Source organism: Lithobates pipiens, unplaced genomic scaffold (assembly GCF_037356315.1).
Source record: "Lithobates pipiens isolate NorthernLeopardFrog02 unplaced genomic scaffold, aLitPip1_a1.2 Scaffold_27, whole genome shotgun sequence".
Taxonomy (NCBI): domain Eukaryota; kingdom Metazoa; phylum Chordata; class Amphibia; order Anura; family Ranidae; genus Lithobates; species Lithobates pipiens.
Window position 1 is genome coordinate 11,758,681 of NW_027507788.1, and position 21,776 is coordinate 11,780,456.

At 44.5% G+C, this 21,776-nt stretch overlaps 1 protein-coding gene across 1 annotated transcript; it reads left to right on the forward strand.

The window, feature by feature from the left end:
- The first annotated feature begins 3,542 nt into the window (after window positions 1-3,542).
- On the forward strand, window positions 3,543-17,263 carry PSMC4 (proteasome 26S subunit, ATPase 4). The gene is made up of 11 exons (XM_077456437.1): window positions 3,543-3,700; window positions 6,058-6,156; window positions 8,093-8,279; window positions 10,186-10,332; window positions 10,521-10,630; window positions 10,725-10,818; window positions 12,580-12,747; window positions 13,616-13,692; window positions 13,928-14,096; window positions 15,906-15,961; window positions 17,030-17,263. The coding sequence occupies exons 1-11, from the start codon at window positions 3,659-3,661 to the stop codon at window positions 17,141-17,143; spliced, it is 1,263 nt and encodes a 420-aa protein (XP_077312563.1). The 5' UTR covers window positions 3,543-3,658; the 3' UTR covers window positions 17,144-17,263.
- Window positions 17,264-21,776: the final 4,513 nt, after the last annotated feature.

A 21,776-nucleotide genomic window follows, 5' to 3' on the forward strand; every position in this document is an offset into this window, starting at 1 on the left:
CAGTCTGCTAAACATTCACAACTCACTTGTTCCACAAAAGTTCTTATAAGGACTGGTAACTTGGTATAGGGTGCTACGGTACATAGGCTTGAGTGCGGTACAGTCTGCTGTTCTGTAAGGACCGCTATCGGTCCACAATAGATAGGGTTGACGTGCACCACTGCTGACCGCTGCCCTATACTGCAGCAGTCCTTCAGCGGTATAGGGACTGACGTACAGTCTGCTAATCACTAACACACAACCTGCTTGTTCCACAAAAGTTCTTATAAGGACTGGTAACTTGGTATAGGGTGCTACGGTACATAGGCTTGAGTGCGGTACAGTCTGCTGTTCTGTAAGGACCGCTATCGGTCCACAATAGATAGGGTTGACGTGCACCACTGCTGACCGCTGCCCTATACTGCAGCAGTCCTTCAGCGGTATAGGGACTGACGTACAGTCTGCTCACTTCCTTGACCCAAAAAAGCACACCGTACTATATGCCCCTACCCTCCTCTTTGAAGAGGTTGAGCGGTGTCATATTTCTACTGGGGCTGCTTATGATATCCCTGTGCTGTGCTGACTTCCTCCTGGGGGTTCTTATTATGAAGGGATCACACTATCCCTGTGCTGTGCTGACTTCCTCCTGGGGGTTCTTATTATGAGGGGATCACACCATCCCTGTGCTGTGCTGACTTCCTCCTGGGGCTGCTTACGGTGCTGCTGTCAGTGCTGTATGTCACGGTGCTGCTGTCAGCGCTGTATGTCACGGTGCTGCTGTCAGCGCTGTATGTCACGGTGCTGCTGTCAGCGCTGTATGTCACGGTGCTGCTGTCAGCGCTGTATGTCACGGTGCTGCTGTCAGCGCTGTATGTCACGGTGCTGCTGTCAGTGCTCTGTATTACGGTGCTGCTGTCAGATGCCTCTATCACGGTGCATGTGTCATTCCGGTATGTCACGCTGCTGGTGATCATCTCCTGCACCCTCTTCTTTGCCTACCCTGGTCCCTGACCTTCCCTCTCCTCCATTGCCTTCATTAGCTCCATAGTCCTGAATTGTTAGAACAATTTCCCAAATAAAATAAAAATGCTTGTAGTTATCGATCCCAAATTCACCTCATACATGTATTATGTCATTGTCCAGATGGTGGGACTACGTTTTACCCCCTAATAATTACCACGTGGCCGCAAATTCGACATGAAGGTTTGCAAAGTTCGCCTCCCATTGAAGTCAATGGGGCCCGCGGCGAACGTTCGGTTTCGCGAACGTTTGGGTCCGTTCGCATTTCGCTTTCGCGAAACGTCCCGTCGGAAGTTCGTCCATCACTAGACACCAATGATGGGGCACTGTTCCTCCCAATGATGGGGCACTATTCCTCCCACTGACATCAATGATGGGGCACTATTCCTCCCATTGACACCAATGATGGGGCACTATTCCTCCCACTGACATCAATTATGGGACAATATTCCTGCCACTGATACCAATGATGGGGCACTATTCCTCCCACTGACATAAATTATGGGGCACTATTCCTCCCACTGATACCAATGATGGGGCACTATTCCTGCCACTAATACCAATGATGGGGCACTATTCCTCCTACTGATACCAATGATGGGGCACTATTCCTCCCACTGATACCAATGATGGGGCACTATTCCTTCCACTGATACCAATGATGGGGCACTATTCCTCCCATTGACATCAATGATGGGGAACTATTCCTCCCACTGATACCAATGATGGGGCACTATTCCTCCCATTGACATCAATGATGGGGAACTATTCCTCCCACTGATACCAATGATGGGGCACTATTCCTGCCACTAATACCAATGATGGGGCACTATTCCTCCTACTGATACCAATGATGGGGCACTATTCCTTCCACTGATACCAATGATGGGGCACTATTCCTCCCATTGACATCAATGATGGGGAACTATTCCTCCCACTGATACCAATGATGGGGCACTAATCCTCCCACTGACACTAGCGATAGGGCTCTGATCATCTCCTGTATTGTGTCTGTAGTCTCTGACAGCTTTCATTAATTTTTCATTCACTCAAAATGTGTGGCCCTTTGGTGATGTCAGGGGCCACATTTCAGGTAAATTATCGGTTGACCACCACATGGGGTTATATCCCCTATTGTGTTTGTTTCTTACTCTCTTGTACCATTGGGGAAATCTCCCATCACATCCTGTCCTGGTGACACAACAGGAAGTGGGGGGAATCTTCCTAAAGTTCCTGTTCTGGTGACAACAAAAATATTTTTATTTCACCAATAATAATAGTCACCAGGGTTCTCCCCCTAGATTTTTAAATGGTTAATATAAATAAAATGAATATCTAATATAGAATATAAATAAAATACTAATAATACAATTAAATATAATAAAAATAAGACTGAATGTTAAAGCGGGAGTCCACCGCTACTCCACGCTTTTTTTTTTTTTTTAAAAGCCAGCAGCTACAAATACAGCAGCTGCTGACTTTTAAATAGTGATACTTACCTGTCCAGCGCGCCCGCGATGTCGGCACCCGAAGCCGATCGCTCGCTCGTCTGCCGGGTCCTGCTGCCGCCATCTTGGGTATGGGAATCAGGAAATGGAGCCTTTCGGCTTCATTTCCCGGTTCCCTACTGCGCATGCGCGAGCCACGCGGCGCAATCCGGTGTCTTGTAAAATAGTGTCCTCCATCAGATGGTGTCCCCTGCGTACTGCGCATGCGCAGTACACAGGAACACAGATTCCGAAAATTGCCGAGGATGAACGGCGCCTGCGCCGTGAGTCCAGGTTCTATCCCCAATATCCAAGAGACATAGAGTTAGAATAAAAAAGAGCCGAGCGGAGCGAGGCCGAGCCCGAAGCGTGGCGAGCAAAGCTCGCCCGCGAGGGGCCCTCTAAAATTCTTAACCCTATGTCCGCTTGGATAGTGGGGCCACCACCTCCACTCACGGCGCAGGCGCCGTTCAACTTCGGAGTTTTTCCGAAGCTTCGTCTGCTCCGTACTGCGCATGCGCAGTACGGAGCGGACAGCATTTGATAGGCGGACACTATTAGGCAGAACACCGGACGGTCCCCGCTGCCTCTGGGAGCTGTGTGTTTCCCAGCAGGCAGCGGGGCACTTGCTGAAGGGGGCGGGCGCTGGCGGAAAGGGGCGTAACGTACGCCCCTTTCCGCAGAGAGCTAGCCCGGAAGTGGGTGCAGTTGCCTGGATTATCCAGGTAACTGCACCCCCCTCCCCCCTGAAAGGTGCCGATTGTGGCGCCGGAGGGGGGGGGGATTCCGATGAGCGGAGGTCCATTTTAGGGTGGACCTCCGCTTTAAATAAATAATGGTTCAGTTATTAACATTAATAATATGAAACATAACAAATATAAAACAAATAATAACATTTCCGGTAATGGATACAATGTAACAATGTTGTGTGTCAGGCCGGAAATGAGGAGTCACGCTCTATGGCAGAGGGGCGGGGCCTCCAGGCTCAGCTCCGCTGCCCATGTGGCTTGTCCCCGCCTAACGAGAGCTAAGGGACTCGCGCATGCGCACGTACACGAAGGTCATAGGCCGGCCGGTGTCCACGTGACTCCCAGGACAGCCTCTGCTGCCGACGTCATCGCCCGGCGCCGGAAGTAGTCAGTAGTGACCGGGGCCTGCAGTGACACAGGAGAATGGAGGAGATCGGGATCATCATAGAGAAAGGCAGCGGACAGGTACCGGGGAGGGATGGGAAATATCTGATGTCCTATCCGTCCATCTAATGCGGCTCTTCTACCCCTATCAGTGTGGTAAAGCTGGGGGCCCAAGAGGAAATCCCCGGGGGGTCGCATCCTCCTCGGGGCTCATTCAGCCCCATACACAGGCCGACCATACATCGTACGATCACCGTACAGACCCATTAAGGATGAACACACAATGTATGAGCTCCCTAAAGCCGAACACACACGATACAATCCACTATACAAACACACACTATACAATCCGAGTTCAGATGAGCATACCAGTTGTACAATCTGTGTTCGGGTGACCGTACAATCTGGTTGTACAATCTGCGTTGGGCTGAGCCGGCAATCCGATTGTAGCATACTCAGCCCAACGCAGATTGTACGGCCGGAGTGCAGGCTCACCCCAACGCAGATTGTAAAATATACAAATTTAGATTGCTTTGCCAGTTTTGGATTTAGGAACAAACCCGTATAATAGGAGGGGAGTGTCTTAAAGAGTTCATTCACCATAAGAAAAATAAAATAAAAAAGTGAACCAACTCCAAATTTCCTGGCCAGCCTGCCGGGCCTCACCGCAGTACACGGCCCCGGAGCACGGTCACGAAACACGTGCACTGCCCGAAAAAATGAGTTTGTTTTATTTTCGTATTTTCAAAAAATCCAAAAGTTATTATTTTGAATTTTCGTTCTATTAAAATATAGGTATTGGAATTTCCTTTCAAATTTTTCTGTTAGTGAATGTAATTTATTAAAAGTTACAAAGTATCCAAAATAACAAATGCTGCATATAAACAAATGGAACTAAATCATCATAATAAATAATATATTTTTTTTATTATTATTAATTTGTTTAGGTACGGTATTCATTCTTTCTTAAATTCGTAACATTCACTATAAGCCAAATATGAAAGGTACAAATTTGTTCGAATTTAAAAAAGAATTAATACCGTATCTAAACAAATTAACAATAATAATAATAATAAAAATGTATTATTATTTAATTCCATTTGTTTAGATGCAGCATTCGTTATTTCGGATAATTGGTAACTTCGAATAAATTCATATTGGTTACATTTACTAACAGCCAAATTGGAAAGGAAATTCTAATATCTATAATTTAATAGTAGTTTATTATTTTGATCTTTCGTTCTAACTATTAAATTATAGGTATTGGAACTTCCTTTCAAATTTTGGCTGGCAGTGAATACAAATTTATCCGAAGTTACGAAATAACGAATGGAGCATTTAAACAAATAGAACAAAATAATATATATAATACATTTTATATAATATATTAATACATAAAATAATAATACATTTTTATTATTGTTATTATTAATTTAAGATACGGTATTAATTTTTTCTTAAATTCGAACAAATTTGTATTCGTTCCTTTCAAATTTGTCTGTTAGTGAATGTAACGAATACGAATTTATTCTAATTCATGAAAGAATGAATACCTTATCTAAACAAATTAATAATAAATAAAAATAATACGCCTAATGTTCAAATAATAATAATTAAAAATAATAAGTCTAATGTTCATCTTTGTCCCAACTCGTGGCAAAAAAAAATAATAATAATAATAATAATAAAAACGTTGTTATTATTTTGTTCTGTTCCATTCGTTTAAATGTGCCATTTGTTATTTCGGGTAATTCCTAACTTCGGATAAATTCATATTCGTTACGTTCACTAACAGCCAAATTTGAAAGGAAATTCCAATACCTATAATTTAATAGTTATTATTTAGAATTTTCAGATTTCTCGTTCTTTTGCATTCTCATTCTTATTTTTGGAGAATCTGCAAATGAAAGAATTTGTCTAATGCTCACAATGGCCAGCACTCATTGGTCGGTGTGACCACATGACTTTGCTTCCCAATGAGAAGCAATCCTGTTTTTCTGGGTCACCGTACCAGAAGAAGAAGAAGCCTCAGATAAAGGCCTCTGATTGGTCAGCCTGGTCATGCGTTTGTGCTGACCAATAAGTGCTTGCCATTGTGACCATTATGGTGAGTCCTCACTCTGGGTGCCGTGTATTGCAAAGTGGAAGCACGGGGGCGTCAGAGCCGCTATGTGCATCAGGGACCGGAAGGGTGGCAGGATATATTTTATATTACGGCAAAAGCAGAACTTGCCGTTTCCGGGATAAGTGAGTTTTAAAGTGTCCCGAGTCCGATGACGCACAATTTCAGGAAAAAACGCACATCACATTCCCATCCGCTTATACAGAGGAGTAAAAGCGACTGAGGCAAGAGAACCGGTCACTTCCCTCCCCTTTTTAAATGTGTAAATTACATTTTGTATTCTGTCTGATTTTGTTTATTTTCTCTCTGTTATCAGGATGATGTCCCCTCCCTGTCCTCTTCACGTCCAATCACGGCGCTCTCTTTCCTCGCTCCGGAGCCGGAAGATCTGGAGGATCTGTACAGCCGATACAAGGTGAACTCTCCCTGAACTCTTTTATTGGACGACTGCTTTGTAAACACTTGAATGTGTGCAATCGCTGCAACAAAAAAAAACCCCAAGGATTTCCCCCAATCCTCTTGCAAGACGGCTTCACTATAGAGATAATTAGCTCCGCCTTCAACAGTAAATGCAGACCAGAAAGATATTAAATGGCCCTTCCCCCACCCATTTTTTTAATCTATCCACTTGAGGACCAGGACTTTTATGGAACTTTTTAATTATGATCCCTTTCACACTGGGGCCACCCGTGCGTTAGCGGTAAAGCGCCGCTTGTCTTTGCTGCTATTTAAGCAGTGCTTTTTGGCCAATAGCAGGGGTGCTAGCGGCCGAAGAAAGGGTTAAAAACGTCCGTGTTTTGTGGCGCTTTTTCTTCTTTTTTATTTAAAACATTTTTTATCACTTTTTTATTTTCATTACAAGGAATGTAAACATCCCTTGTAACAAAAATAAGGATGACAGGTCCTCTTTATTTAGAGACCCAAATCTCTCCTTTACCTTTCAAAGTAAAAGATCGAAAAAAACGATTTTTTTTTTTTTTTTCAACTTTTGCTTTAAAAACCAAAAACATTAAAATTATGGCCTGGGGCCCGGAAGTGACGCCCAACATCACACCGGTCCTTCAAGGGCATGGAGCCAAGGGGCGGCCGCTCTTCTCCATACTCAGCTAACGCTAGCATGTGATCGTTCCCAGGCTTCACCGATGGGTCAGGTAAGCCCGAGAGCGACCGGGAAGCGTCAGGAGGAGGATGGGGGGGGGAGTTTGTGGTCACCCCGCTTCTCAAAGTGATGCCGTGACAAATCTTCCCACTTTTATCGGAAAGAGAATTGCGCCCACTCATGGAATGATGACAAACTTTTACCCTTAAAAATCACCATAGGCGACGTTAAAAAAAAAAAATTTCTACAGGTTGCATGTTTTGAGTTAGAGGAGGTCTAGGGCTAGAATTATTGCTCTCCCTCTACCGACCGCGGTGATACCTCACATGTGTGGTTTGAACAACGTTTTCATATGCGGGCGCTACTCACGTATGCGTTCGCTTCTGCACGCGAGCTCGTCGGGATGGGGCGTGTTTTTAAAAATAAAATGTTTTTTTTTATTTATTTTACCTTCTCTCTCTTTTTTTTTTTTTTTTTTTTTTTTTTTTTTTTTTATACTGTCACTTTTTTATTCCTATTACAACGAATGTAAACATCCCTTGTAATAGAAAAAAAGCATGGTAGGACCTCTTTGATGTGAGATCTGGGGGGGGGGTCAAAAAGACCTCACATCTTATATTTACACTAAAATGCAATAATAAAAAAAGTGTGTGTGTGTGTGTGTGTGTGTGTGTGTGTGTGTGTGTGTGTGTGTGTATATATATATATATATAAATTAAATTTTGTCATTAAAAAAAATGGCCCTTTAAGAGCATTGGGCGGAAGTGACGTTTTGACGTCGCTTCTGCTCTTCAATGATATGGAGATGAGTAGGGGCCATCCTCCCCTCACTCATCTCCATGTCAGGCTAGGGAGAGGATCTGATCACCTCTACCAACGGCTCCAGTAAGTGGCGGCGGGAGGGGGGGGTCCCCTCTCCCACTGCCTATAAAAGTGATCTTGCAGCAAATCCGCCTCAGAGACCACTTTTATCTTGAAGCGGACCGCCGGCCGAAGAAGAGGATATCGGGGTTATTGCAGCTATCTGATGCCACCTCGATATTCCTCTTAAAAATAATGACATATAACGACGGTGGGTGTTCTGGAAGTGGTTAATTGTACCCAATCATATCCTTGTAAATTGTACAGGACTGAGCCAGCAAACAATCGATGAACACATGGAGGGGGGGGGGGGTGCAGAGGACTGGGCAGACTGACCATTAGACATTTTCATGAATCCTTTTTATATGTTCTTGTTTTTCTCTTGTTCTAGAAACTGCAGCAGGAGCTGGAATTCCTGGAGGTTCAGGAGGAGTACATTAAGGACGAGCAGAAGAACCTGAAGAAAGAATTCCTCCATGCCCAGGAGGAGGTGAAGCGTATTCAGAGTATCCCTCTGGTGATTGGCCAGTTCCTGGAGGCGGTGGACCAGAACACGGCCATTGTAGGATCCACAACAGGTACAGAACATCATTCCATCCCTCTATATTCTACACCAGTTTTGTAGATGCTTTCTCTGATCTCCGAGGACGAAGTAACAGGTTCTCTTTAATGTTTGGCTTGCCCTCTGCATAGACTCCTCCTTCCATTTGACCCTCCTGGGGATCTGGTGACACCAGGAAAAAAAAAATCCTAGACCCATTCCGATTATCAGGATCATGTGGGTGGGAGGAATTTTTTGTTTAGCCAGTGCCGCCTCTTTTATTTTTTAACAACCTGTCTGCATTTTACTGCAGGTGGGCGGCTCGTACCTCTACGTCAGCACTGTCTTCTGGGTTCAGGGTGCGCCCCAGCCAACTCCCGCTGTGATTATTCACAGCTGGATTTTGTCAACAGGTTTCAGCCAATGTTTCATGGCTGAGACCTGCTGATCCGCTTTGTCCAATCACAGCCCAGAGTCCTGTGTTTTAAAGAAGGACTGCAGTCTGCTCACATAACATCTTTGCCATTCTGAAGCTTCCCTCCAACCACTTTGCATATTATTTTATATATACTGTGATTCTGCACTTTACAAATATGCTGCAGAAATCTCCCTCCACTGAGTCTGGCAGCAGCCATTTTAACCGTGGGCAGCTGAAGCTGCTGCCTGTTCACTTCCTGGATTTACACAGACACACACCTCCAGCTCTGCAGCTCTCATTGGCCCTCTTATGACCCCCCCCCCCCCCCTCTTCCTGGCAAACTCTCACGAGAGTTAGAGAGTTGTGCATGATGCTATACGCCTAGGCTAATGACCAGACAATAAACAGGAAGTGGGCTGTATAAGGGATTTACTGGCAGGAAAAAAAAAAGTTTTACTATCCAAAATTTAAAATGAATAAGGGCAGATTTAATAGATGGGGGGTGGGGGGGGGGGGGGGGGGGGAAATGACTGAAATTAATTTTAGTTGGTTCAAAACAACCAACGCAGAGCTCTCCAGAGGGAACAATCTGCAGAGAGAAGAAACAAACAGAAATTTAGTAAAAAGCGGCACACTTTACACACAATATACTTGATATGCTGCGTACACACGACCGGACTTTCCGGCAAAAAAGGTCAGACGGAATCATTTCATCGGATATGCCGATCGTGTGTGGGCTTCATCGGACGTTTTTTTTTTTTTTTTTTTTTTTTTAATTCTGACGGACCTAGAAATAGAACATGTGTTAAATCTTTCCGACAGAATCAATTCCTATCTTGAAAACCGTTTGTCTGTATGCTGGTCCGACGGACCAAAAACAACACAAGGGCAGCTATTGGCTACTGGCTATTGAACTTCCTATTTTAGTCCCGTCGTACGTCATCACGTTCAAAACGAACGGACTTTGGTGTGTAGGCAAGTCCGTTTGGTTGGAACTCCGTCGGAAAGACCGTCTGAGTTTATTCTGACGGAAAGTCCGGTCGTGTGTGCGCGGCATAAGGGACACTCTTAACCCCTTGATCACCCCAAAATGTTAACCCCTTTCCCAGCCAGTGACAGTGTATAGTATTATCACTCCTATTAGTGTCACTGGTGATGTTGGTGTATCTCCCAGCCAGTGTCGGCTTGCCCACCGCACACCATTTTCTTTACCTTCCTTTTCTGCTGGTGTCAACAGACAAAAGAGAACCCGTTACTCATTGCACAGAACGGAGATAGTTTTACTGTTCCTTCTTAATTACGCCACATTCGCACACACCTGGTCTACCGCAGGGCTCTGCCAGGCCCCAAAGGGGCGGCAGAGAGTGACCATCACAGATGGCGGTGCCAGTAAAGGGGTCGGCAGGGCCAGCAGTTAGGGGACTGAAGTTCTTCAGGTTTGGCTGATTTGCTCTAAATTAATTCCTCCCTTAGTGACTTTTACTTGCGCAGGTTTATTGAAGTGTTTTTTATATTCCCTCTGTAGGTTCCAATTACTATGTGCGGATACTGAGCACCATCGATCGGGAGCTGCTGAAGCCGAACGCCTCGGTCGCTCTTCACAAGCACAGCAACGCTCTGGTAGACGTTCTTCCTCCAGAGGCAGACAGCAGTATTATGATGCTGACAGCAGGTAATGACTTGGCACCGGATATTTCCTGTAAACGTGTTGGGCGGGGGTTCAGGTTGTGTGACGGCCTTTTTTTTTTTTGTCATGATGGGCTCATAGTGGTCTCCTCTCCCGTGATAAATGGCCTTCTGGGTGTAGCATAAGATCAGCCCTTAGTATTGATCCTCTGCCTTTTTCTGTTGCATCCTTAGACCAGAAGCCAGACGTCTTATATTCGGACATCGGAGGCATGGATATCCAGAAACAGGAAGTCCGCGAGGCGGTGGAGCTGCCATTAACACACTTTGAGCTCTATAAACAGGTAGGATTTTCTCTGAGCCGAATAGACGATCGTTCGCTGGAAGTATAATATGACCGCAATGCCGGACTCACCTTCCCTTACTTGTGCTCTGCAGATTGGCATTGATCCACCCCGTGGGGTGCTGATGTACGGGCCCCCTGGCTGTGGGAAGACCATGCTGGCCAAAGCTGTGGCTCATCACACTACAGGTGAGTGCGTTTACACGTGGGGGGGAGGGAGGGGGGCAGATATTCACTAGACAGACAAAAAGAATAGAATTAGTGCAATTTTATATTCATTAAAAAATATATAATTCTCTCTCTCTCTCTCTCTTTCAGCGCTGTTACACTTTGAATGACATTTGCGCAGTCATACAACACTGTACCCATATGAAATTTTGCTAATTTTTTTTTTCCCCCCCCACAAATAGAGCTTTCTTTTGGTGGTATTTGATCACCTCTGCGGTTATAAACAAAAAGAGAGACAATTTTGAAAAAAAACAATTTTTTGCTATAATATCCCATTAAAAAAATTCCATCAGTTTAGGACGATATGTATTCTACATATTTTTGATAAAAATAAAATCGCAATAAGCGCATATTGATTGGTTTGCGCAAAATTATAGCGTCTACATAATAAGGATACATTTCTGGCATTTTTATTGTTATATTTATTTTTTACTAGTAATGGTGGTAATCTGCGTTTTTATTTATTTGTTTTTGTTTTTTTTCTCGTAACTGAGATATTGTGGTGGACACTTTTGACACTATTTTGGGGACCATTCACATTTATACAACGATCAAAGCTAAAAAAAATGCACTGATGACTGTATAAATATAACTGGCATGGAAGAGGATAACACTACAGGGCGATCAGGGGGTAAATTATGTTTCCTATGGAGAAGACCGATCGGTGTTCCTCTACTGGGAACACACCATCGGTATCTCCTCCTCTGACAGGACATGGATCCTTGTGTTTACACACACAGATCCACGGTCCTGCTGTGTTTACGGGCAATTGCGGGTGCCGACGGATATCGCACCCGCCGGGCACGCTCACCAGGTGCCTAGTGACGCAGTGAGCGCATGCGCCCCCTAGAGGCTCAGGAAGAAAGGACGTCATATGACGGCGGCCCGGAGGGAAAAAGGGTTCCTGCCGCCGTCATATGACTATGCGCCGTAGGGAAGTGGTTAAAGTGGATCTTCACCCTCCAGAAAATACTTCTTCCCTATCCCACTCAACTCTGCTCTGATGCCAGAATAGGGCTGTTTTTTTTTTTTTTTTTTTTTTTTTTTTTTTTCCGTACCATTTTATTTTTATTTTTATTTTTTTCTCTTTTTTTTTATTATATTTTTTTTTTTTTTTATGTATTTTTTTTTAATATTTTGTTCAACCAAGAGAAGGCAGTTTCAATGTCAACAAGACAATATACATGTGAGTTATACACCATAATCCAGTAAAAAGGGATCAGCTAATTGTAGAAAACCATCATAAAACTCTCTGTGCCCTTCCTAAGAAACATCAATTTGTGCGGGTCCAGCAACAAAAAAGAAAAACAAACTGCCTAATCCTTTCTTTCTTTCTTTCTTTCTTTCTTTCTTTTTTCTTTCTTTCTTTCTTTCTTTCTTTCTTTCTTTCTTTCTTTCTTTCTTTCTTTCTTTCTTTCTTTCTTTCTTTCTTTCTTTCTTTCTTTCTTTCTTTCTTTCTTTCTTTCTTTGTCCTTTTTCAAAAGGAAAGAGACATAGAAGAGGAGAGAGTGATGTGGTTGGGGGATGAAAGGGGAAATAAACAGCACTTTAGCTAGTTCCTATTGTCCCAATGGGTTTACCAAAAAGCTTGCGTTTAGCTTTTTTTTTATTTATTTTTTCCCTTCTCCCCCTCCTGGTGTCTTGGACGGGGCTTTAAAATAAAATTTGGGTCTAGTGGTGCTTTCAATGTACACTGATACCATAATATTTTTACCATTACAGCTGCTTTCATTCGTGTAGTGGGCTCAGAGTTTGTCCAGAAGTACCTGGGCGAGGGTCCTCGCATGGTGAGAGATGTCTTCCGACTTGCCAAAGAGAACGCCCCCGCCATCATATTTATTGATGAAATCGACGCGATCGCCACAAAGAGGTTTGATGCGCAGACAGGAGGTGAGTGTCTTCACGGGAGGAGAGAGATGTGTTTTGTTTGTATTCTGCAGCCATTGTACATAGTCTATAGTGCAACTCCAACCAAACATCTGGAGCAGCCGTGTATGATTTGCCTTTAAGCGGCACAAAGGGAATTCTCCCCTCAAACTTCATCCACCTGGAGCTGGGGAGGAAGGAGAGAAATCCAGCATCCCCCTTCAGTCTTGCACAGCTGTACCGGCTCCTCTCCTAGACTGATATGGCTTCCTCTGATTTCACCGCACACTGTGAGCTTCTCGCCATGTGAATTAGAAGCTGCAGCAAGTTAGATAAAGCCCAACTAATTTCCTGGCTGGAGGACATCCAGCATCCTCTAGCTATTTCATCCCCAATCTGAATGGGGCCCTGTCCCTCCCACCGACAAATGGGGCCCTGTCCCTCCCACCGACAAATGGGGCCCTGTCCCTCCCACCGACAAATGGGGCCCTGTCCCTCCCACCGACAAATGGGGCCCTGTCCCTCCCACCGACAAACTGTTGTCCTCTGCGCCGACAGTGGGGCCCCGTTCCTCCCCCTACTTTTCACCAACTCCAAGGCCATGTTTATTCTCTACCCCCACTGGCCTCGGCCACCATTCCCCCCTAGCCCCCCGCCCCTTCGCTGGAAGTCTGGAGCCTCCTCACAGAATTTATTCCTCACGGTAGTAAAACTGTCATCTTATTTGTCGCCTGTGTCCCATTAGAGCAATTTCACACCAGTTCACCAAACTGTAATTCTTAGCAGAGACCCAGACACAAATACCACAGACTGTAACTGTTCTATCCATCCAAATGATTGGAGTGGATTTGGTGCAGCCATGGTCACTTCTCTCATTCTGTGTCCTTTACAGCTGACAGAGAGGTGCAGAGAATTCTGCTGGAGCTCCTGAATCAGATGGACGGGTTCGATCAGAATGTCAACGTGAAGGTAAGGAATCCCCGCTTGCTGCTGTTCACTGGCCTACTGAGAATCGGAACCATTGATGTACATACCTGGGTGGTAATATGAGGCCTGACTCACCTTCCATAGATGGGGGGTGGTAATAAAAAGACATGCCTGGTGGATTATGACCATTTGTTGGGGATAAATGGGGGCATCAAGGCATATATATATATATATATATATAATTTTTTTTTTTTTTTTTTTTTTTTTTTGCCTTCAGGTCATCATGGCCACAAACAGAGCTGACACTCTAGATCCGGCCCTTCTGCGACCCGGCCGATTGGACCGCAAGATCGAATTCCCACTGCCCGATCGGAGGCAGAAACGTCTCATCTTCTCCACCATCACCAGCAAGATGAACTTGTCTGAAGAAGTGGATATGGAAGATTGTATCCTTCATGCGTGGCAATCATCAATGCTAATAATTGTATTGGGTTTGATTCTTCCAGTGAGGTTTGGTGTCCCAGACTGGTGTGGGGTGTCGGGGCATAATACTTGCTGCAGGGATGGGCCAGAAAACATGTGATGGGGTCCCAGACTGTCATAAGTTGTCAGAGTTTAATACTCACTTGGGGGGAGGGTTGCATAGAGGGGTCTTGGATGCCATTATTCCCCATCTTTTTAGGGAAGATACAGAAATGCCCATCGTTCATCCCAATTTTTAACCAGATCCCGCCTGGCATCCAGCCTAATGCTGCCGGCGGGCACCTCTTGTCGATCCAGGCAGACATCCTATGACGTTCTCCCAAATCGGAGCCATGCTATCTGTCACCAGCAGCATCCACCATCAAAAAAACTGAATCGAATTTCATTCATTTAAAATTCCTGCATATAGCAATTAAATGCAAACATAATGCTTAAAGAAAAAAATCCTGATCACTTCCCCAGAGTAGTACAATGTTACTATGGTAACATTATATTGCTGTGATCAAAGTGCGTTTAAAAAAACGACATAAACAAAAAGGAAAGAAAATCTAATGAAAAATAAGAAATTTGAAAAAATATAATTTTTTTTTTTTTTTTCGCACGTTCATCAGTGTGTCTAATCACCGCCACACCAGTTATATGACGACACTGTACTGCGCTGGTGACAGTATGTAATAAAAAAAAATGAATTTCTTAATTTTTCGAAAGCTTATGACATGCACTGCCTCCGACTAAATACCTTGGACTGTCTGCTTTCCAAAAAGGGTAATTTGGGGGATATTTGTACTGTCCTGGCATTTTTGGGTCTTAAAGAGGAAGTAAACCCTGATGGGTTTACTTCCTCTTTGTCTCCCTGCAAAGGTAAAGCATAATGGACTACTATGCATCGCATAGTAGCCCATTATGTGTCACTTACCTGACACAGGAGCCAGCGAAGTCGCCGCTGTCCCCTGTAGTCCGGCGCATCCATCTTCTTCCGGATATCGCTGCTCCGGCCACTCCCAGCGCTGTGGGGCAGCGATGACGTCACTCCCGCGCATGCGCACGGGAGCCGCCACTAACGGCATATCGCCGTTAGCAGCGGCATGCTGCTAACGGTGATAGTGCGCCTTCGTGCCGCCGTAGACAGCTGTCGCTGTCGTTTAGTAAATATCTCCTAAACCGTGTAGGTTTGGGAGATATTTCTTGGACCTACAGGGAAGCCTTAATCTAGGCTTACCTGTAGGTCAAAGTGGTTTATAAGGGTTTACAACCACTTTTAAGAAATTAGATCGGCCATCGGTACATTAATTAATTTTCAGATATATACACAATAGTTTGTGGACTCTAACTTTCCTGCAGACTAAATAATAGACTCTGATTTGGGTTATTTTCACCAAAGCAGAATACATTCTGGCCTAAAATTATGAAGAACAATTTTGTTATTTGTAGAGTTTTAGAACGTAAGCGAAGAAGCAGTGTTTGTTTTTGTTTTTTACATTTTTATAAATTTTGTTAATTTAGCAAAAAAAAAAAAAAAAATAGTGATTAAATACCACCAAAAGAAGTTGTGTGAACAAATGATAGTATTTTTGTTTTGCATGACCGCGCAATTGTCATTCAAAGTGTGACGGCTCTGAAAGCTGAAAATTGGCCTGGGCGGGAAGAGTGTGAAAGAAGTGCCCGGTAATGAAGCTGTTAAAGTGCATGTGTATGGGGGCTAAATGTTAGAGGTTTAACATGGAAATCATTTTTATGGGTGCATAAAGTTAATCTCCTTGACTGCTCTGCAGATGTCGCTCGCCCTGATAAAATTTCTGGAGCCGATATCAACTCCATTTGCCAAGAGGTAGGTACAGTTTGGTCTGCGGATGGTCAGTCGATTTAGGTTTTTGATTGCAAGCCGCTATCGTGCCCTCCTACAAGCTTTTAATCGAAACGGGCTCTCGTGCCCTACATATGAAGCCACTCCCCTGCCCCTCCTTCAGGCTTTGATTAAAAGTAGCTCTCGTGTCCTGCATGTGAAGCCACTCCCCTGCCCCTCCTTCAGGCTTTGATTAAAAGTAGCTCTCGTGTCCTGCATGTGAAGCCACTCCCCTGCCCCTCCTCCAGGCTTTGATTGAAAGTAGCTCTCGTGCCCTGCATATGAAGCCACTCCCCTGCCCCTCCTTCAGGCTTTGATTGATTGAAAGTAGCTCTTGTGTCCTGCATATGAAGCCACACCCCTGTCCCTCCTCTAGGCTTTGATTAAAAGTAGCTCTCGTGTCCTGCATGTGAAGCCACTCCCCTGCCCCTCCTTCAGGATTTGATTAAAAGTAGCTCTCGTGTCCTGCATATGAAGCCACACCCCTGCCCCTCCTCCAGGCTTTGATTAAAAGTAGCTCTCGTGTCCTGCATATGAAGCCACACCCCTGCCCCTCCTCCAGGCTTTGATTAAAAGTAGCTCTTGTGTCCTGCATGTGAAGCCACTCCCCTGCCCCTCCTACAGGCTTTGATTTAAAAGCATATTAAACCACACCCCTGCTGCTCCTCCAAGCTTTAATTTTAAAGGACTCCTGTTCCCCCCCCCCGCATATGAAGCCACTCCCCTGCCCTTCCTCCCAGGCTTTGCTTGAAAGGAGTTCTCCTGTACTGCATATGAAGCCCCTCCTCCAGGCTTTGATTATAAGTAGCTCTCGTGTCCTGCGTATGAAGCCAACTTTCCTGCCCCTCCTCCAAGCCTTAAATGAAAGCAGCTCTTGTGTCCTGCATATGAAGCCGCTCCTCTGCCCCTCCTCCAGGCTTTGATTGAAAGGGGCTCTCGTGCCCTGCATATGAAGCCACACCCCCTGACGCTCCTCCAGGCTTTAATTGGTGACTTCCACCTGTTACACCTCCCATGGTGCAGTTATTTTATTTTTATTTTTTTTATTTCCAGGGCGGTATGCTTGCCGTGCGTGAGAATCGCTACATAGTTCTGGCCAAGGACTTTGAGAAAGCGTACAAGACTGTGATCAAAAAAGACGAGCAAGAACACGAATTCTACAAGTAACCGCCGCCTGGCTTTTCTCTGTGTCCCGCCTGCTTGGTTTTCCCGGGTTATTTTTTTTTCTTTCATTTTATTAGCGTACGTTTGGACAGTATGTTGAATAAAAGGCTCTGGTCAGCTGATGATGGTGATTCCTGTTTTTTATATTAACAGCAATGTAATCAAAGGGGGTTTTTTTTTTTATGCATCTTGACCTATTAATGGTTATAAAAAAAAAAAACATGTTCAGGTTGCCAAGCCCATCTCTGGGAAATTACCACCCCAAACCCCCGGGTACTCCTTTCTTTCTTTCTTTCTTTCTTTCTTTCTTTCTTTCTTTCTTTCTTTCTTTCTTTCTTTCTTTCTTTCTTTCTTTCTTTCTTTCTTCTTCTTTTTTTCTCTTTTTTCTTTTTTCTCTTTCTTTCTTTTTTCTTTCTTTTTTCTTTCTTTTTTCTTTCCTTTTTCTTTCCTCCTCCTCTGCCATCTAGGTCCCTCGCCGGTGTCATTTCCTGGGTGGGCAGGACCACTAATCCAGCAGCCCAGAGGTGCTCCTCGCTCTTCTTCATCTTGAGAGAACCCAACCACTGTGACAGCCAATAGGCAATGATATAGACAACCCAAAGAAGTATCCTGCTTTCTTCTACTTCTACTATCTTCCTACTATCCTTTCTTCCTTCTCCTCCTCCTCCTCCCCCCTCCTCCTCCTTCTTTTTCTCTTTCTTTCTTTCTTTTTCTCTTTCTTTCTTTCTTTCTTTCTTTCTTTCTTTCTTTCTTTCTTTCTTTCTTTCTTTTTCTCTTTCTTTCTTCTTTTTCTCTTTCTTTCTTTCTTTTTCTCTTTCTTTCTTTCTTTTTCTCTTTCTTTCTTTCTTTTTCTCTTTCTTTCTTTCTTTTTCTCTTTCTTTCTTTCTTTTTCTCTTTCTTTCTTTTTCTCTTTCTTTCTTTCTTCCTCCTCTGCCATCTGGGTCTCTCGCCGGTGTCATTTCCTGCAGCCCAGAGGTGCCCCTCGCTCTTCTTCATCTTGAGAGGACCCAACCACTGTGACAGCCAATAGGCAATGATATAGACAACCCAAAGAAGTATCCTGCTTTCTTCTACTTCTACTATCTTCCTACTATCCTTTCTTCCTTCTCCTCCCTCCTCCTCCCCCCTCCTCCTCCTTCTTTTTCTCTTTCTTTCTTTCTTTTTCTCTTTCTTTCTTTCTTTCTTTCTTTCTTTCTTTCTTTCTTTCTTTCTTTCTTTCTTTCTTTCTTTCTTTCTTTTTCTCTTTCTTTCTTTCTTTTTCTCTTTCTTTCTTTCTTTTTCTCTTTCTTTCTTTCTTTTTCTCTTTCTTTCTTTCTTTTTCTCTTTCTTTCTTTCTTTTTCTCTTTCTTTCTTTCTTCCTCCTCTGCCATCTGGGTCTCTCGCCGGTGTCATTTCCTGCAGCCCAGAGGTGCCCCTCGCTCTTCTTCATCTTGAGAGGACCCAACCACTGTGACAGCCAATAGGCAATGATATAGACAACCCAAAGAAGTATCCTGCCTCTACACAGGAAAGAAGAGTAATATGACCACAGCCTTAGGCGAGTTAAAAAAAAAAAAAGTAATTTAGAGATGGGGTTTTATTCTTTTTAATGTCAGCGATGCAAGGGGAGTGATGTGAGGTGGAACCCTGGGCACAAAAACAAAAAATCTACTTCTCAATAGCCACAAAGGATATTATTCCACCAATCGTCTTTACAAACTCAGATGTTGGCTTGTACAATTATCAGTGGCATCATCACTGTGCTGTGTACATAGCCGATTGTCCCCCGGGCCTTTGCTGATACTTTTTGTTCACATGTAACAATCAGTATTTTTGGCTAGATAATCAATTGGAACCCCTTTTTTTTTTTTTTTTTTTAACGTAGAGGCCCTAGTGCAGGGGTCTTAGACTGGTGGCCCTACAGCTTTTTGCGAAGCGACATGTCCCATGAGGCATTGCAAGGCTGACAGTTAGAAGCATGACTCTCTCAGGCAGGGGCATGATGGGCCTTGTAGTTCTGCAGCAGCTGGAGGGCCGCCAGATTGAGACCTCTGCCCTAGAGCATAAAAAAAAAATTGCAAAACCCACCAATTTATGTCATGCAGTATTTGCACAGAGTTTATTTTTTTATTTTTTAAGCATTTGTTACCCTAGAAAAAGAGAAAAAATGGATCCTGGCCCCTTTTTAAAGCTTGTTGTACAACACAGTGCGCTGTGTAATTTGGCTCCCTGTAGCACCTGAAATACCTGGCTGATCTTGCCTGGCTATACCCTCCCCTCTGTAAATTGACCATGGTATATAATGACTGCTGAGCCCTGACACCGTGGTCAGTTTACCTGCCTCTGTCACTCGCAGCTCTCCCGTCTCTCCTCTGGACCCTGACTCTGACGTCGGGTGGACCCTGGGCCCCTGACTCTGATGTCGGGGGGGAACCCTGACGTCGGGTGGACCCTGGGCTCTGACGTCGGGTGGACCCCGGGCCCATGGCTCTGACGCCGGGTGGACCCCGGGCCCATGGCTCTGACGCCGGGTGGACCCCGGGCCCATGGCTCTGACGCCGGGTGGACCCCGGGCCCCCGATTCTCAAGCACTAGATGACTCCACTCGGCCCCGGACTCTCAAGCTGATGAGTCAGATACAACAGAATGCTGAATGTGCGGAGGAAAGCTTTGTTGCTGCACATAGAAGGAAATTTGAAGCACCGATCTTCCAATTCTATACTTTCACACTGGAGTGCCCACAATTCATATCTTCTCCTATTCTTCTGTTACTCAACATAATAAAATGATTAATTCTTCTGCGTCTCATAATGAGTAGAGTACACAATGTGCCCAGAGAGGATTCCAGGAATTGTAGGGTAAGTGTGACAGATGAAAACCTATTTACTAATGTTCACTATACGTCAAGGCTGTACAAGTCGCTGCAGACGTTCAACACACAGCAATGGAAAGGAGCAAATAACGAGATATGACCGATTATCGCCACCGTGACGCGCCTCCTTCCCTAAATTACTTTGTATGTAAGAGGAAACGGTGGTCATGGGACCTTAAATGAGGCCTGTCACTAACCAGAGTCCAAATAACATGAAGTAAATAATTGTAAAGAAAGTTCATTACAATCCAAGAATAAATCGACATAACCGCAAGAAAAACACACAAAAAAAACTCATAAAAACCAGCTGACATATAAAAGGCACATAGTAAAACACATACGTGATCGTATAAGCACAATAATGACACAACCAAAAATAGGTATAAAGGGCAAGACCCAGACTGTCTTGGCATCCTTGAAAAATCGCAATGGAACTTGACGCGTTTCATGGAACATGTCCACTCATCAGGAGTACGGTATAAGGGATGTCTAAAAGTGAAAAAGTAAAGAATATTTAATATAATGATATATGGACAAAATAATTGAACACTTTCCTATAACGGGAATGAAAGACGTGATCGAGGGAAGACAAGCAGGCTGGTACTTACTAGTCAGCTGGAAATGAGCCCGGATCCCAAAGGGAGGGAGAGAAAGGGGGTGACGGCAATGTTTGATCGGGATGGTGACAGCAATGTCTGATCCGGGGGGGGGGGGGGGGGGGGTGACGGCAATGTCTGATCTGGGGGAGGCGGTGGTGACAGCAATGTCTGATCTGAGGGAGGCGGTGGTGACAGCAATGTCTGATGATGGGGGGGGGTGACGGCAATGTCTGATCCGGGGGGTGATGGCAATGTCTGATCCGATGGGGGGAGGTGAGAGCAATGTCTGATCCGGGGCTGAGGCAGGAATGTCCCATCCATACCAAAGGAACAGCCTGGAGAGCAGCTCAGAAAACATCAGATTAGTCCATGGAATGAATAGTGGGAGGCAGGAACACTAATCTAAAATATATATATATATATATATATACACACACAAAAGTGAAAATATAAATCTGTGTATGTAAAATATACCAACATGTAAGTTGGATTGTAATAAACTTTCTTTATTTGGACTCTGGGTAGTGACAGGCCTCATCTAAAGTCCCATGACCACCGTTTACATACAGAGGAAGGAGCAGAGTCCTCCAGCAGTGCAGAATATTTCAGGAGATGAGAGTTTGATAGAGGAAGGAGCAGTGCAGAGTATTTCAGGAGAGGAGAGTTGGATAGAGGAAGGAGCAGAGTCCCCCAGCAATGCAGAGTAATTCAGGAGAGGAGAGTTTGATAGAGGAAGGAGCAGTGCAGAGTAATTCAGGAGAGGAGAGTTTGATAGAGGAAGGAGCAGTGCAGAGTAATTCAGGAGAGGAGAGTTTGATAGAGGAAGGAGCAGTGCAGAGTAATTCAGGAGAGTAGAGTTGGATAGAGGAAGGAGCAGTGCAGAGTATTTCAGGAGAGGAGAGTTTGATAGAGGAAGGAGCAGTGCAGAGTATTTCAGGAGAGGAGAGTTGGATAGAGGAAGGAGCAGTGCAGAGTATTTCAGGAGAGAAGAGTTGGATAGAGGAAGGAGCAGTGCAGAGTATTTCAGGAGAGGAGAGTTAGTTCAGGTATTATTAATGTGTCATTCTACGTGTTCTGTGGCACATACAGCTCCAGATTATTGCAAAGCTGAGATCTTTCCGGTCACTGGCGGAGATCACATGGCTCGTATTGCTCCATCCACAAGATCATTGGTGATGACATAATG

Excerpts from the sequence above, each read along its gene's own strand:
- PSMC4 (XM_077456437.1), top strand. The coding sequence starts at position 3,659 with ATGGAGGAGATCGGGATCATCATAGAGAAAGGCAGCGGACAG. Across the intron at positions 3,701-6,057 it reads TAGAGAAAGGCAGCGGACAG|GATGATGTCCCCTCCCTGTC; the intron begins GTACCGGGGAGG and ends CTCTGTTATCAG. Across the intron at positions 14,097-15,905 it reads AGAAGTGGATATGGAAGATT|ATGTCGCTCGCCCTGATAAA; the intron begins GTATCCTTCATG and ends ACTGCTCTGCAG.